At 29.6% G+C, this 16,907-nt stretch overlaps 1 protein-coding gene across 1 annotated transcript; it reads right to left on the minus strand.

Annotated features, from left to right (window-relative positions):
- Positions 1 to 1,906: 1,906 nt before the first annotated feature.
- On the minus strand, positions 1,907 to 15,808 carry Cad96Cb (protocadherin Fat 4-like Cad96Ca). Its single transcript, XM_018444680.1, has 18 exons — positions 15,510 to 15,808; positions 12,378 to 12,485; positions 8,804 to 9,099; positions 8,331 to 8,423; positions 8,134 to 8,241; positions 7,837 to 7,938; positions 7,153 to 7,278; positions 6,849 to 7,043; positions 6,693 to 6,774; positions 6,063 to 6,172; positions 5,834 to 5,980; positions 4,697 to 4,811; positions 4,550 to 4,619; positions 4,242 to 4,352; positions 3,975 to 4,148; positions 3,381 to 3,631; positions 2,835 to 3,106; positions 1,907 to 2,394 (listed from the first exon to the last, which is right to left on the minus strand). Exons 2-18 carry the CDS (start codon positions 12,439 to 12,441, stop codon positions 2,305 to 2,307), a joined length of 2,406 nt encoding a protein of 801 aa, XP_018300182.1. The 5' UTR covers positions 12,442 to 12,485; positions 15,510 to 15,808; the 3' UTR covers positions 1,907 to 2,304.
- Positions 15,809 to 16,907: the final 1,099 nt, after the last annotated feature.

Consider the following 16,907-nt stretch of genomic DNA (forward strand, 5'->3'; position numbering starts at 1 on the left):
GCATACCATTTTAAGTAAATTTATGAATGTAAATATTTCATGATATATATTTAGAGAAACATTTTCTTTTTAGAAACGTTGATGCTTCGATATGTATATTTTGTTGTTTTCGTAATAGTAATTGTGTAATGCATGAAATTAGGGAAGTTGGTATATAATGGATGTCGGAAACGGTAAAGAATTGGAACGCGCGTCATAGAATTCTCTTTTATCAACCTCATTTACAGAATTGACTGGTAACATTTAACCTTGAAATTCCAATGATGTATGCACGTTAAAAATTATGTGTTTACTGTTACAATGCCGTCATATCCAGCATATCGTTTCTTTTAATTAAATATGTACAGAAATTATTTATGAATATTGCAAATCGGAAGAAATTAAAGCGAAACAATAAATTCGATACATTAAAACACGAATAATTATCTTAATATTAATTTATATATTATGATTTAAATTAATGTTTAGATTAAAATTTAATAAGCTAATTAAATCTTTTACTTCTTTAACAAAAAGTACGTATTATTAAAACATACAATTTTTGAAATTTTTATGTAAAAAGTCAGCGAGATATTTTAAATAAAACGAATGAATCTTTTTATAGCTTTTTTATACATTTTTTTTTACAAAAACAACCAATTTTTATGTGTTGAAAATATAAATACCTTCACTCATGCGACTTGTATGGAATAATTCTTGTATGGACTTCTCACAAGATATTTTCTTCTTGGTACCACTCGTATATTCCACACCCAATCATACGTAACGGAAGACTGAGAAGAAAAGATTCGAGACGATGTCGTAGACCTCTCTAGGTCACTTTCTCCCCACCTTAGAAGTCAAGTCACTTTCTTCGGCAAGTCTACCTCAGATGGGATTTGATAAGTTATTGATTATAATAACAGTTTTACTGGATAGCAAAGGAATATATAAATTTTATAGCAGTATCACGAGAATATCGATGAAGAATATAAGAGCAATTTGTCATATTTATCTTGCTTAACATTTCTTTAATAATACAGTTGATGATCAATGTAAAATGATTTTTGTAATAATAGATTGATCATTAAAATTTGTATAAGCCTTTCAAACTTTCGTAATTTTTTAAACTTTTCACATCTAATAATTATAGAATGTAGATTATAAAAATTTTTTATATAAAACTATTTCTCTTGATTATTGCAGAAATTGATTCTTATGTTAGAAAGAATAATTAAAAGATGCGCTTATAGTAAAGGAAGAAAATTTAAAGACAAGTCCAAATAGAATTATATTAAAAAAAAAGAATATTTTTATCCTGAAAAAAATATAGTTCTTCATCAATTTTATACCTAATGTTGTATTTTGTTATTTTCAACGAAAGTTGTGTTTCTATGAAATTAAATTCCGCAAATATTCGTTCGTTTACCCGTTGTGTAATTACTCGCGAAGATCAACCTACTGACACGATTTCCTCGGTACATTCGAATATCGGTGGTTTCAACAAAGTACAAACACGGAAACTTCATCTACCTTTTAATGACAGAAGCGTGCGACCAGCTATTATACTTTCTCGCATTATACTTTCTGATAACGTGATCATGTAACTTGTAATTTATGTCCATATGTATTAAACTTTCAGCCTTGTGGCGTGTATATTAAGCTTAAATGTCTTCTTGAATGTAATTTTGTCAAAACAAAATATTAGCGGTTTAGAAATCTGTAATAAAACTTAAAATAATAAGCATTAGAATAATGTTTTACGTGTGAAAGTCAAATTATCGGTAATTATTGATTTTATTAACAAGGCAATTAAAAGTATGTCGAAACTATACAATCGTAATATTTCTTGTACATTAATAATATGATTATAAAAAATATTTGATTATTTTTTCTTTTCACGTATTAATTATTTACAGGATCTTCAAATTTAGATTTACAGGAATGTCAGATTTATCATACTCCAATTCGCTATTTCTTTTCTTCTTTCTGTTTTAACATTAAAAATTTTTTATACCGTGCGTAACATTTTTCTATTGTTCAATTTCTAGCTATTTTTAATGATTACTTTATATAATATCAGAGATCGATGTCGCATCACGCAAATAATGGACGTAATCTATTCAGGATGATGCGAATTAACGCTATGTTGCGCAGATAGCACAGATACTCTGTGGACCGGATAAGGTCGCATCGCTTTGCGATGCTTCGAAGTTCATTCAAAGAATTTCGACATCAACGAGATTTTATTTAACTAAACTGACCAAACAGCGCTTACAACAATCTTCCCGTCCTTATTCGTCCCATTTACAAAATAATGGATCGTTAAAAGTACACAGTGAGATTGAGCCTCTCGTTGCCAACTTGATTGTCTCCGGTTCGCGTTTCCGCCGCGATCTCGACGCTATCCACAGTCTGAAAAACGATAAATACTTCTGTTTCTATTGTGTTTTTCATCTATCTGCTCTTTAGGTAGATTGCATGAAGTTTGTATTTGCAGACGAACTTGGATTTAATTATTTCTCTTGCATAAGTAAATGCAATTGTACGTTTTAGAAAACGGTTAATATATCGCGATAAGAGATATTATTCTCTATTTAAATTGTTTAATACTATTTAATATGAGTAAGAATATTACAATTTGAACGCAATTCTAGTTGCTTAAATTGTCACACTGTTTAAATTAAATTTTTTTAACAATTTGCAAAATTTTTAAAACACTTCTACAAAATGAATTCACGAAATATTACAAGATTTTTTTCTGTATTTGCTATTTAATACAGTATTTAAATAAAATATTTATAGATTTATTTATTTGTTGGATTTTGCAAATAAATTTATTGTAAAATAATTACTCTATCATCGTCGTCCCAAGATAACTTTTTGATCCTTGGTAAAGCTGAACTAGCAGGCCACGCTGGCACGAGAGAATCTGGAGGATCTCCGGAATAATTGGAAGAGTCGTGAGATCCAGCATCCAGATTGGTTCTAGCACTCAAATCATTCATATTCTGCACGAGTCCACCGATATTGGGAATGTTCGAAGTTGCAGATAAAGCTGGCGGATTTGGGGCGGGTGCCACTTTATGTCGGGTATACAATGGTAATTGTCTCGCCGATGCTATACCTGATAAAAAACGAGACGAGAATATTTTAATGTCATAAATCTTTGACAATAGAATTGTAATTTTATGAAAGTTTTGTAATTGCAAATTGCTTAGGAAAGAAGAAAAATAATATTGTATCGAGAAATTTTTGGCAATCAGTTAATAGATACATAAAAAGAGAGATATGTGAAGTTAAAGAATCAAAGTAAAGTATGTCGAGTTAAATTATGCCGAGCATGAAGAATAGAAAGCATGTGCAGCACTGCTTGACTTTTGCTGCCTATAGAAACGTACTTTTGATTGTAGTACTGTACGAGCTTTCATTGGTTTCTCCGAAGACGGGATTATCGATTTCGTTACGGCTGTCGACGTTATCATTCTCGTCGTCAATATCGTGATGCCGATTCCGTGGGACTTCCAAGCCGTCCTGAAGAACATTAGCGCCTAGAACTTGCGGAGTGGGACTTAAAGCTGAGGGAACTGGTGATTTCTCACGATATCCAGTACCCACAGAGCTGACCGAACCACCACTTTTTGGCCTTTTGCTTAAAAAAAAAATAAAAACATCAAACTTTCTGTCAATAAAATCTCTCTTAATCTAATAAGAATTTCTTCAAGTTTCTAACGTTTTTATTGTAAATTTCTTGACTAAAGGATTGAAAATATATAAAGAAAAAAAATACAGTATATTTATAACAATATTCAGTAACTGTTATGTTTGTAAGTACTGTTTACGTGCTACACTTTTAATATTATTCGATTTTATTAAGATGATTTTTATTCAAATTACCGAGCCGAACCTCGAGCTGAATTTCGATCCGAGCTTCAGATTGATAATTCAAACGTTTATATAACTATACATTGCGTGTATTCGACACATTTACTTACTGTTTATAAATGTAAAGGATGAGAATAAGTATGACAACTCCAAGAAGACCCAAAACTGCGCCGAAGATTGCAACTAATAACACGCTGCTACCGAGCCAAGCGGGTGCGGCTCTCGCAGCGATCGGCAATGAACCGGCGTTAGGTATATGAACGATCACCGGAATCATGCTGGATCTAAAGAAATTGCAGACAAACGTCAAATTGTAGATTAACGTCTGGAATTATCATTAATAGCAAACAAGTAATCAGACACAAAGTTGTAAATACCTTGGCGGTTTTCCGGAATCGGTAGCTACCGCTATAAATCGTGCCAAAGATCCGTTAAATAAACCTAATGATCTCAGCACTAATTCTCCGTTATCTCTAATCTCGAAGGATCTAAAAGTAATTCGTATAATTATTAAAAATAATTATAATTATTTTACCAAGAGTATGTATATGTAATTTTAATTAAATTTAAAAAATTTGTTTCTTTTTTGGAATTAAGATTAAGTATGTCTTACTTTTTATGTGTGTATATGATATTTTCAATATATAATTTTGTTTCTAAACTATTAAATTTAACAATTTTATACCTTGCATCTTGTCCTCTGAGAGATAAGTTAACTTTGTCTCCCCTGTCGCCGTCAGCTGCTTCTAACTTTCCTGAAAAATTATGTGTTCTTTGAACATCGAATAGAACAGAAATTGAATCACGATTTAAATAAATAAGAAGAACCTACCTACGACGGAACCCTCTCTCGCGGAATGAGCATGAAATTCGTACCGGGAATATTGGAATCGAGGTTCCCATTCATTCACATCTTCGACCGAAACATTCACATGAGATGTATCGTTCTAAAAAAATATTAATATATTGTATATCACAATATATTACAACATATATATTATACATTTGAACACATTATATTTTATATATTTTATATGTATTATATACATATTATCAGTGTTGGGTAGTAACTAGTTAAAACGTTAAAAGTTAAAAAAATAGTTAAAAAGTTAATAACTTTTAACTTAACTTAGTTAATTTTAAATGCATTAAATTTTAACTTAACTAAGTCACTTTTAAACGTTAACTTTTTAATTTTTTTTTAAGTTAAAAATTTTTTTTATCTCTTTTAAATGCCTCAGAAAAATAATAAAATATAATAAGACTAAGGGCGTATACTCGTAATCTGTTCATATTTTAAGACCATCTTAAGTAATTTCTTAAGATGCTGATATAGCCCTCTGATTGACTTATGCCTTATGCCATAAGACTTAGTCCGGATCTACAATAAGTGTTTTAAGCCTTGAGTCATAAGAAATTGACCAATTACAGTCGAATGCAAGGCAAATATTTGACTGTAATTGGTCCATTTCTTATGGCTTAAGGCTTATTAAAAAGTAAAAACCTAAAAAGTTATATGTATATCATAAGTGAATAAAAAAACAAAAAATTATTTTACTTAATAATCTATATTGTAGTTGTTATTTAATTTCATTTTTTAATAAAATTAGGACATTTTGACCTCAAAAATAATTTTTTTCGAAATTAACTTTTTTTTAACTTTCGTTAAGTTAATTTTTTATTCCTTCAACTTTTAACTTAACTTTATTAATTTTGTAAAGTCATTAACTTTAACTTTATTCAGGTAAAAAAAACATTAACTTACTCAATCGTTCATATTATACACATATATGAGCAATAAAAAGCGCATTCCACTTAATATTTGCAACGCTCGTGAGCATCATTTCATCCTTATCGTTTTAAAATATTAAACAAGGATGAAATGATGCTCGCGAGCGTTGCGAACGTTAAGTGGAACGCGCTCAAAGTAATTTAACTAAATTTTATAATATTAATGAGCTGTACGTACATGATATCCATCTGTGACATGAATCAAGAAGCTGTGCTGAAACCGCCGTTCGTAATCTAAATTCCCGTTGAGAATTAACTCGCCAGAGTTAGTAATCGAGAACCTCTCTAAGTCCTCCACTGGGCCCACCAGCCAGAATTTTAAATTCTAGGATCAGAAGCTATACTACGCTACTATATCATGATTTATCTGCATTCTTATTGTCGAAGTAAATTTTCACATTACTTACAGGATCAGCTTTATTGACTCCTGCCGTTAAAAGAACGCTCCCAGACGGCGTGTTCTCTGGTACGCTCGTTTGGTGATTTTTCAGCACAAATTTCACGGGTAATCGACCGCCTAGCATCCATAAAATAAATAATCAGTTTTATATACGATTTGTTTCCAAATCGATGACGATTTGATTCGTCATCTTTTAAACATCATTTTGATATTTCATATTTACGTACAAACGTGTGTACTATTAAATTTTGATACCAATGAAGAATATTATTAATGGGTTTTCACCACAATTATTAACAGTTGCCAATTTGTTTTAATAGACAGAATAACAATAATTAATAAGTAATTAATTCAAATTGTATACATATAATAAATGTCTAGTAAATGTGTAATAATATTAAATCTAATTAATAACCAAATATATATTAGATATCAATAATAATAAATTACTAGAAAAAATATATATGTATATGAAAATTATAATAAGATAACGATTAAGAAAAATATTATACATATTTTCAAAAATTAATTTATTAATTAATTAAGTTTTTATAAATATATATAGATATATAGATATTTGTTAAATCTGCACATATCAGGAGACATGGCAATGTCTCGGTGCTATAATATTATTTACCTGCTGTTGGACCAACCATATCTTCTCGCGATACAATAACCGTGGCAAGAGCATATCGATCTGCATTATTCACTTGAGTGGCCTATATTTTATAATCAATATTATTATCATATTTAAAAAATTTTAAATCTGTTAAAAACAAAATGATATTTCTACCTTAATAACAATAGTTGCTGGCGTCATTAACTCGTGGTCCTGTAGCGAGCGTGTCATGACGATTTCAGCAGTCTCAGGATTCAAATCCAAAAAGGGTAAAATTCCACCTTGTATCGTATACCGAACCGGTGCATTTATGCCGACATCTTGATCCACAGCTTTTATCGCAGCAGGTACTACCCTTAATGACTTTTTCTAAAGAATAATAAATTAATTCTTATTTTATATTTATTTTGAATTGTGTGCGTATATTGTAGAATCGAGTCTGACTGAAGTTTTTATTAAAAGAATAAGTCAATCTTACCTCTTTTATATGACGAGGTACGGTAACCTTATACTGATCGTGCAAAAAAGCCGGATTCTGATCATCGGCATCAATAACGTTAACATGTAATGTTGTCGTTGATAATCGTGGTGGATTACCTTGATCCTGTAACGAGATTTTTTGTTGTTGAATTGTTATTAAAAGTTAAAATTTACTATTGAGAAATATGTAATTATATTGAGAAATAAAATGTACTATTGTTAGAATATGATTACAAGCGTGAGAAATAGTCAGAGACAGCATTGTTCGATGAATTCTTTGTAAGCTTCACTTGTTCACTGTTGCGTATCGATTCGCATTGATCACTCAAATCAATTTATTCGAATCAATTTATTCAAGACCGTTATGATCTATTTACGATACTTTTATAATGTTGAACTTCGTTGGTTTATTGGATTTCGTATATTGTGTTACATAAAAAGAGAATTATTTATGTTCAGAAATTTTGTCAATTCAACTGTTCCCGATTTAAATCACATTTTTCCATTTGAGAAAAAAAGCTTCTACGTAACAACAATTTTAGATACATATTCATTTTTATGTAATGTAATATGTCGGATTTGTAGAATAATAATGGAATTTGAAAACTGTCTATGACACGTTCGTTAATTTTTAATATTAAATGTTTTGAAATATTGAACTGAAATGTAAAATCGAACTTACTTGAGCACGGATATCAACGGAGAAGTTGGTAAGAGTTTCGTAATCTAGCGATTTTCTAAGTACAAGAGTGCCTTCCAAAGCATTTACGAAGATAAAGTAATCCTACGAGTAAAAAAATAATTATTCATTTAACACTTTAAATAAATTTTATATTTTGTATAATATTCTGAAGAATAAAAGTGTTATTTGCAAGAATAATAATTAACAATATAGATATGTATATGACAAATAAAGATTATTGCGGATTATTAGTGAAAAAATAATTTAGCCGTATAAATATATGTTCACAAAATTCACCGAGTGAGCTCCTGGTAGGACTGTGTACTGCACAGTAGAATATGGTCCTGGTTGATCAGCATCGACAGCACGAACTCCTTGCAGAACTCTCGTGCCGACGACAGTAACCTGGAATACTCATGTTATGTTAAAATCAAAGAAAAAAAAAATTGATATTTTTTATTACTTGATATTAAAAATATCAAAGATTATCTCACCTCAGAAATATTCAGCACATAAGGCGCATTCACGAATTGCGGTGTATTATCATTCGCGTCGGTTACTCGAATATTCACTGGTATGATGAATTCCTTTAAAAATTAATCACAATTTTTTAAAAATGATAAAAAAATCAGAATGTAATAGAGAGATATACATTCTAGACACATTTTAGAAATATTCTAGATAGAATTAAAAAATTATAAGAATACTAAACTTGTTTACATATAATTAATTTCATTAATCTACTAAATATATATAAACTCAGTATCTATATTAAGAAAATATTTATATTTTCTAATTGTATTGTAAAATTTAGGAATAAAAATAAAAATTACAATTATGTTTTCAGCTCAAAATCTAAAATTTTTCATAAAATCTGGAGAAAGCAAAATGAATATCGCATTTAAAGATATTTGTTTCATTATTTTAATATTTAACGCAATGTAATCGCTTTTAGAGATTATTCTACCGATTCTGCGATAGGTTTCTTTCCACAGATAACGTTGATATAGACACTGGCTGGTCCTTCGATACCCTCTTTGTCGAGTGGTCTGATGAGAGTTAAATTCTTCGAGTATGGCGAGAATGCGACGGGGCTGTCATGCTCCTGCAAGCTCAGCTCAATATCACCTTGCGAGCTAGGATCACCTAGCACTCCGAGAATTCCCACAGTATCGCCGACGGGCAGATCCTCTCTGACAAAGAGGTGTGCCGCGGTAGCTCCGTTCTCCAGAAAGCATCGCGTGTCTCTGTGGTCTCGAGTCACTGAAAAAGTCGAACGATTATGAACATGTAATGAAGCATAGTCTATTGTTAAATTGTTGAAAGAAACGCTTAATAACGTTTCAGAAAAGAAATTGGTTTCTAGAGCGAGGAAAAAGGATGCGGAGTCATCGATAGAAGAGCGCATATTTAAATTCTAATTTTAAATCTACTTTTCATAAGAAGCATTCCTTTGACATTACGTTTATTATGTACAATAATAACATGTTTTATTTTATTAATATGCAATACAAACACTTATGCTTCTACATATTTTTTTAACTCTTTGGTGCCACTATGAGTCTAGCATATCCGCGACTATTTCTTTTATTTTATATACTATAACTTTTTATTAATAATAAAAATACATTTATTTATTACTGTTATATTTCTTAATATCTGACGTTTCGATTGAAAAAAAATTTATTGTCTATTTAAGAAAATATATATATCTTTTTTTATATATATGCATTTTTTAATATAATATGTGTAGCAAAATTTATATATATGTATGTATGTGGTATCGAAGGGTTAAATCTTTTCTTTAAAATAGATAACAAAAATTAATAAAATGATATATATATTTTTTAGAACGTATTTTTGTTTGAATATATTTGTGCTGTGTACTTGAACGAAAAAATTCATATCCCTTGAAAAAGTGGTAGCTATTGAATTACAATAGTTGAGCCGTTGAGGTTATTGGAGTTTCCGGTTGAAATCGTACAACCGGTTTTCAATGGGTTGCACGAAAGTTTCGTGATGATGGAAGGACCGTGGGACAATGATCTTTGGTTAGTACAAAACTCTGTCCGAGTGTAACGGTATGTAAGAGCAATACAAATTCAAAGAACAGGCACTCATTGGTGGAAATATTTATACATCAAGAGTTATATGATTTATTTTTTATAGTAATTTAATAATAAATAATAAATGTTTCGAAAAGATTCGCAAAAATAAAAAATTTTCAACAGCATTGTTTCAAAATTTTATAATTTTATTTAAGAGAAGAACGAAATAATTTCTTTAAAAAATTAAAATATTAATTTAAAAAAGAGAACATATATAATATATATAAAATAATAAATATTTCTAGATGTTTTGTTGTTTAAAATAATTATGAAAAAGATCTCCTTACTTTATCTTCTTTAAGACTATCTTATAAAATAGGTATCGCATTACCGGCATTACTGTATAACGATATCTGTTTTATGAGATCCTTAATGGCAAGAAAGCATGCACTTTTGTGTTTTTAACCGCAAATGACATGCAAGAAAGCTCTTTATTTTATTCATTGCTTGTAACAGTAGATAACTATTTTAAACACGAAGACTTAGATAATGTTTATGTCGTATTCAGTACTTTGTAATACTCATTGTCGAGTTATTAATTAGATCTGTTCTAATGACTTCAAATAATCTTGTACACTGATTCCAGAAACGTTATAACGTAACACGTTGAAGTTTACCGTAAGTAACGTAATTTTATAATCTGAAGTATAGCAAAATTATCTAAAGCAAAAGCACTTTTTTAATTTAAAAAGAATAAAATATTTTTTTTTTTAAATATAAAATATATACAGAATATTTACAAATAAAATTTATTTGTAATATATGCAAATATAAAAATATTCCTAATGCTTTTCAAGAAATATTTTATGTGGATGAATAACTTTATACGCCATCTTGATTTTTGAAAGCAAAAGTTGCTTATTGACTTATTATCGTACGTTAAAACGTTTTACGTAAATTAGTTAACTAATTCTTTATTATATCTTTTTTGATAATATTTTTAGATAGTAAAGAATATTATATTTATATATTATGATGATGTATTTTTAGAAAATTTAATAAATTAATAAAGTAAAAGAAAAAAGTTATAATAAAGTAGAGAATATAAGATTTGCTATACATATGTGACATCTAACGGGGTAAAGATTATTATCATAAGTGTGTATACTATATTATTATTTTCTTATATATAATAGGTGGATGAATTACGATGCATAAAGTGCATAGAAGGGGCGGCGAGGCCATTTATCTAACAACAGTGCTTTAGCTGTTCTAATGCTGGCATAAATCACGATAGCTTTTGCGCCTCGTTTGACTGCCATAGCCACTGCCGGCCATTCCCGAGTTCGCTTTATGCATATTGATTGCTATAATTACGCATAATCACTTGATAAGCAAAATGGTCGTTTTAGCAATATACTTATTACAATTTAACATTTTAATTCAAAGAGCTTACCGTTATTCTTTTTGTTTCAATAATAAGCAAATAACAAATAATAAAAATAAAATAAAATCAGAAAGAACAAAATTAATTTCATAGAGATTTTCAAAATAGCGGTTTCGTACGTAGCTACGTGTTAACATTATATTACGGGCTTAATTGGACACTTTCATGTCATTATTACGGTAATGAGATGTGTTGCAATTAGGATGAAGGTAATTCTATTAAATAATTACACTTCGACTAATCTGTTTAACAAAGATTTGAATGGACATCGCGTCATCTACTCATTCTTGCCAGTTGATCGACGGGAATTCGGACGTTGGAAGGATGCGAATCGGATGCGTAGACGAGTACGCGTGGGCTGTTTAACGCGTATGCGAGAGGGTAGATATGCGCGCTTCCCTGGAGCGGAGTTCCGGTCGCGAATTCATGGCGTATCGTCGGCGCAGCGTTACGGCGTTGGCCTTTCGTAAACTCCTTTTCTAGCATAGATGAGGACCTCTTGCTAGCAAAAGCGAGTACACGTTCGATGGTGCGCGAAAATATCCGCGAAGATTAATACAAGTTTTATAAGTCGAATCATGTAGATGTAAATTGCGCTTTTTATGCAATTCGCGCGAAAAAGCGAATGTAAAAATAAAATAAAGGGGAAAATAAAATAATTGACATAATGTAAATCTGCTTTTAAATAGCTGCTTGATAATACTTGAAAAAAATTTAGAAGTTATAAATATGTCTCGATTTTTTATGCTAATTCATTCATTTATCCAATTATTGCATTGGCGTTCTAAGAAAAGATATAGAAAAAGAGGAATAACGAGTTATTGACCTACAATTACTTTTTAATTTTATCTGTTCAAAATTCTATTCTATTTATTCATAATAAAATATTTTTATCTCGGAAACTATATTACATATTTGATGAAAAAGATGAAAGTTTATGGATTTAATAAAATATTCCCTTAAAAGATTTTTTAAAGCTTTTCCTTAGAAGAGTCTTTATAGGAACATAACGAAAAGGAAGAGTGGTTTGATGCAGGAAGACTTACGTCCGACATGCGGTTGCAGCATGCAGCAGAGGAGCAACAAGATCCTCAATACGTTTCGTCCCATGGCAATTCAAGATCATCGTCCACCGATTCCGTCGACAGATGCATCTGCAAGAAAAACAGAAAATCAATGGTGGAAAGGGATAAAGGATAAGGGATGTTGAGCAATGTAGCGCGTCAACTGAGTTCCCTTTAATTTCCCACGGATCAACTCTCACATCTCAAGATCCATGGGAACAAAATTTCCCAGAAGATATTTCGATTTATCATATTTGCGGAAATAACGTTTCCTGCGCTCGAAATGTCTTACATACCCAGCTTCTCGGAATCATTACGAAGATTTTATTACTTTACGTCAAGGAGGATTTCATCTCGCGAGAAGATTTTGTGTTAGATATATATAACTTTCGTAAAGTTTTATAATAATTTTTAATTATAGAAATATATAAAATATAAATTTGATTAATAATACAATTCTGTAACTCAATTAAATTGCAATAATTTATTAAGTAATTAAATAATTTTTAATAAATTTATTTATCAATCTGTATAATTGAATTTATATTATCTAATTTTCTCTTAATGATGCAACAGTAAATTATATATGACACAATAACGGGAAAGTATAAGAATATTACATAAGTTGTAATAAGACTACTATGTCCACATTTTTTATTTTATTTTCTATTTTAGTTTCTTTTATTTTATGTATATTTGTAATAATATAGATTTTTCTGTTCTTGATATTAAACAAATATATTCTACTGTAATTAAGCAAAGGTACACAAATAAAAAAAATCATTAAGTTTAAGTTTAAACTTAATGATTAAAAGTTAATTTAAAATTTTGGGGGAAAATATTAAGTTTTGTAAGAAAATAATACAGAATTGAAAAATAATTATAGTCATACGTGCAACTTTGACCGAAGTAAAATTCGTAAAATTGAAAATACATATTACACAGAATATAGGATTCATAGATACTTTTTGGATTTCTTGATGTTATTGATGGGCAGATATTATATCACAATATTCTTTAAAAAAATAACATATTTTATAAATATTGCTCTAACAGAAGAATTGTGTGACATGTTCCACTGACATTTTAGTTCTCGACAAAATGACGTAAGAACATACCATAAAACATAACAACTTTGCTGTTAACATGCAATCGAGTTTGTCATCGTGTTAGCAGACGAATGTAAGAACATAAGTACTAGGCGAATGACCACTTCGTCGACGAAACGCGTTTGCAATAGCGAGCATAACGCGTGGTTAGAAAGCATGCAGAGAAACTCTTTTATTACGTGGAACTATGGCTATGTAGGACTGCGCGTCTCATCAGGGCTAGGATGACTCGGGCGAATTATCGCCGGAGGCAGATCTTAACACCTTGCACTTTCCCCTTCCGTACAAATAGCGCATTTCTTTCGTGACGTTATGTCGGGAAGTTGATGACCATTTCGAGCATTTGGAATACTAAAGTTTTAACACATTATGTTTCTCTTTATAATTGAGTGGCAAGAATGGAAAATATTTTCAAGCTTGTTAGTGCGAGAAAGTTTGTTTTTGCGTTTTTCCATTCATGATACTTGGTGGTTGAATGGACTGATAGTAAATAGGCAAATATTCATTACTTAAATGCAAATTTTAATTCTATAATCATAGAATATTATATTAATAAAGCATAGTAAAGATATTGGAAAGTAAAAGGACGTAAAGTGTTTTATAATGTTATATCTAATAATTTGATTTTATAAGAAAAATAAATTACCGTTTATTTATATTTTACATCTATATTTCAATTCCAAATAATATTTAAATATAATTTAATATTTAATTTTCAATACACCACTTAATAATTGTTTATTATATCATTGTAAATGTTACTGCATAAATACAGTTTATTTTGAGAAAAACTGTTCAGTTTTAAATAATATTTAAATTTTTGAATATAATAAAAATATCAAATATTGTACAAGTAATATTTTCGTACATATCTTTCTCTTTTTTTTACATTTATATCCACATTCATAGAATATCTTTAATAATCTAAAGTTATATTCATACAATAATATTTATTATTATTGATTTTTTATTTATTATTCGTAAATTTACATGTTTTATTGTTAAATTGCTTTTTATTCTTGTTTAAAATATACTACGTAATTGTTTGTTAATTCTATTGCACTCTGTAAGATTTAATGTAACACAACGGAGATAAAAATAATTTAAAAAATGCAAAAAATTTAGCATATTGAAACAAGTGTAAAAAAGTTACTCTGAAAATGCCTGCAAACAAGAAATTTATACGGAAAATAGCCGGATACTTCGGTTATATGGGGCGCAGTACTGCTTAAATTCACGAACCGTAAATTGAAACGCAACACGATGGGCAACCGGCGTAAAGGCTAACTGTATAAAAATATTATGGGTATCCGTATTGGGAAATTGACAGTTCGAGTGATCTAAAACTTCGTGTTGATTACTTTATTTTATCAAAGTTTATGATTATAATTACTTTATTATTACAAAATTAGCAATTATACGTGTGCGATGAATGTACTTTATTTAATAATATTTAATATATATTTAACTTAAAAATAATATTTAAATGTTAATGTATCACAATTGTGCTCAATTGTGTTACATATGATACCTTTTGTTACATTAAAGAGTGCAATAAATATGAAAGCAAAAGTTATATAAGATTTCTTACTTTTATAAAAGCATATGTATGCTTTTTATTATTTTCACATTTGTTAAGTATATAATCATTAAATTAAAAAAAAAATAGAATGGCTTCCATTCGAATAGTAATAAAAGAGTTTGATATAAAAATTTGATGTTTTATTCTAAAAATGTATTTCTATTAATATTAATATAAGTCATGGTTAATTTTTTATAACATAAGTATTAACTTTTATTAATTTTTATTTTTTATTAACAATAATTATTGTCTATATATACTTAGTAATTTTAATTTATTATTATAACAAATTACATTTTATTTGATTAACTATTATAAATTACTTTTAATTACTCTACAGTGCGAGTTTTATTAAGTACATACAATAAGTAATGTATTTTGAAAATAAAATCTGAGATTGATATGTACATAACAGATACTTACCACAAAATATACTCGAAAAAGACTCGCAAGTTCATGTATTTATGTTCTCCATTGTTTGCTAAGATAAGAGATCTCTCTCACAGCACTAATTGTTTATTGATAACATAAATCTCGTAAAATGTTAATCTCTTGATCCACTATTCACTTAGCCACCGCCCTTTACAATAAAAAGTACATAGGACTACGAATTACACCCTTAGTAGTCCTTATTGATCGACGTAGCTAGACGGTCTTATAATCCACGTCTTTTCATACGCATAACGAACATAAGCATGAATTGTCGAATTTTACTGCAAATATATGAATCAACTTTTACTCAATTAAATTTGTTTAATAAAAAATTACCAATTTTGTCATATCTTCAAATAAAATTCACATTTTACTTAAACTCTTTACTTTAATGTTCACATATAATGAATTGATTCGATTTTTAAAAGATTATTATTTATTCAAAGTCTCTTTTATTCTCCAAATCCTTTTTTCTTTTTAAATTTTTATTTCACTGTTATCTTAAATATTTTATTTTGTGTCATTTATTTTTGGCGTTTCATCTTTCTGATCTAGTTTTAGTATACACTGTACGTCGCACTTCACACTCCGTGCACTATCATGATCGATGTGGATCAAACTCGGCTACGACTACCGTGCTGTAGGGCTGTAGAACTCTTTACTACAAAACGGAGCCGTCGTGCAAAGCGGCTGGAGTGGCACTCGGCTGGCTCCCTATTGTCAGGAAGGGGGGACCACGGCGACCAACAGAAACGTACCTGAACCGTACCGCGAACAGGTGTTTGCTTTCATATACGATGGGGGAATAATGGACGCGACGCATATGCGTGTGTTTGAGTAAGTATGCACATAACTGACCCCTATCTTTGAGGCCCTTTGGGGACTTGCGGTGACCTTACCGAAGACGTGTGTGTGTGAGGATTTCCGGCCTTCGAGTCCCCCAGGAGAAAACTTTAGAAACAAAGAGGTACAAAGCTATAAGAAATACAACTAAATGAGTAAAAATAAAAGAATGTAGTAATAATTAAAAATTAGCTTGTATTTTGTATATTGGGGGAAGAGAGAGCGGATATTTGTAGAAACAGATAGATAAAAAATAACTTCATATTTTAGCAGCATGATAATAATAATTTTGATAATTTCATCTTAAAAATATGAATTAATAGCAGCTACGTCTAATAAAAGCTAGCGGTACTTTATGAATAATTCAAATTGGAGTTCCCTGACCTAACAGTTTTCATATTAACGTCTCTCTTCTTATCTCCTTAACTTTAATCACATAACGAATATGACAATGTATAAGATTATACGAGTACCTACAGCGAACTGTAATATAACGAGTAACGAATCACATAATGAAAAAATGATAATAATTGCGTAAGCGCGCAA

The sequence above is a fragment of the Mycetomoellerius zeteki genome, unplaced genomic scaffold, assembly GCF_001594055.1.
Source record: "Mycetomoellerius zeteki isolate Tzet28-1 unplaced genomic scaffold, Tzet1.0 scaffold153, whole genome shotgun sequence".
NCBI classification, from domain to species: Eukaryota; Metazoa; Arthropoda; class Insecta; order Hymenoptera; family Formicidae; genus Mycetomoellerius; species Mycetomoellerius zeteki.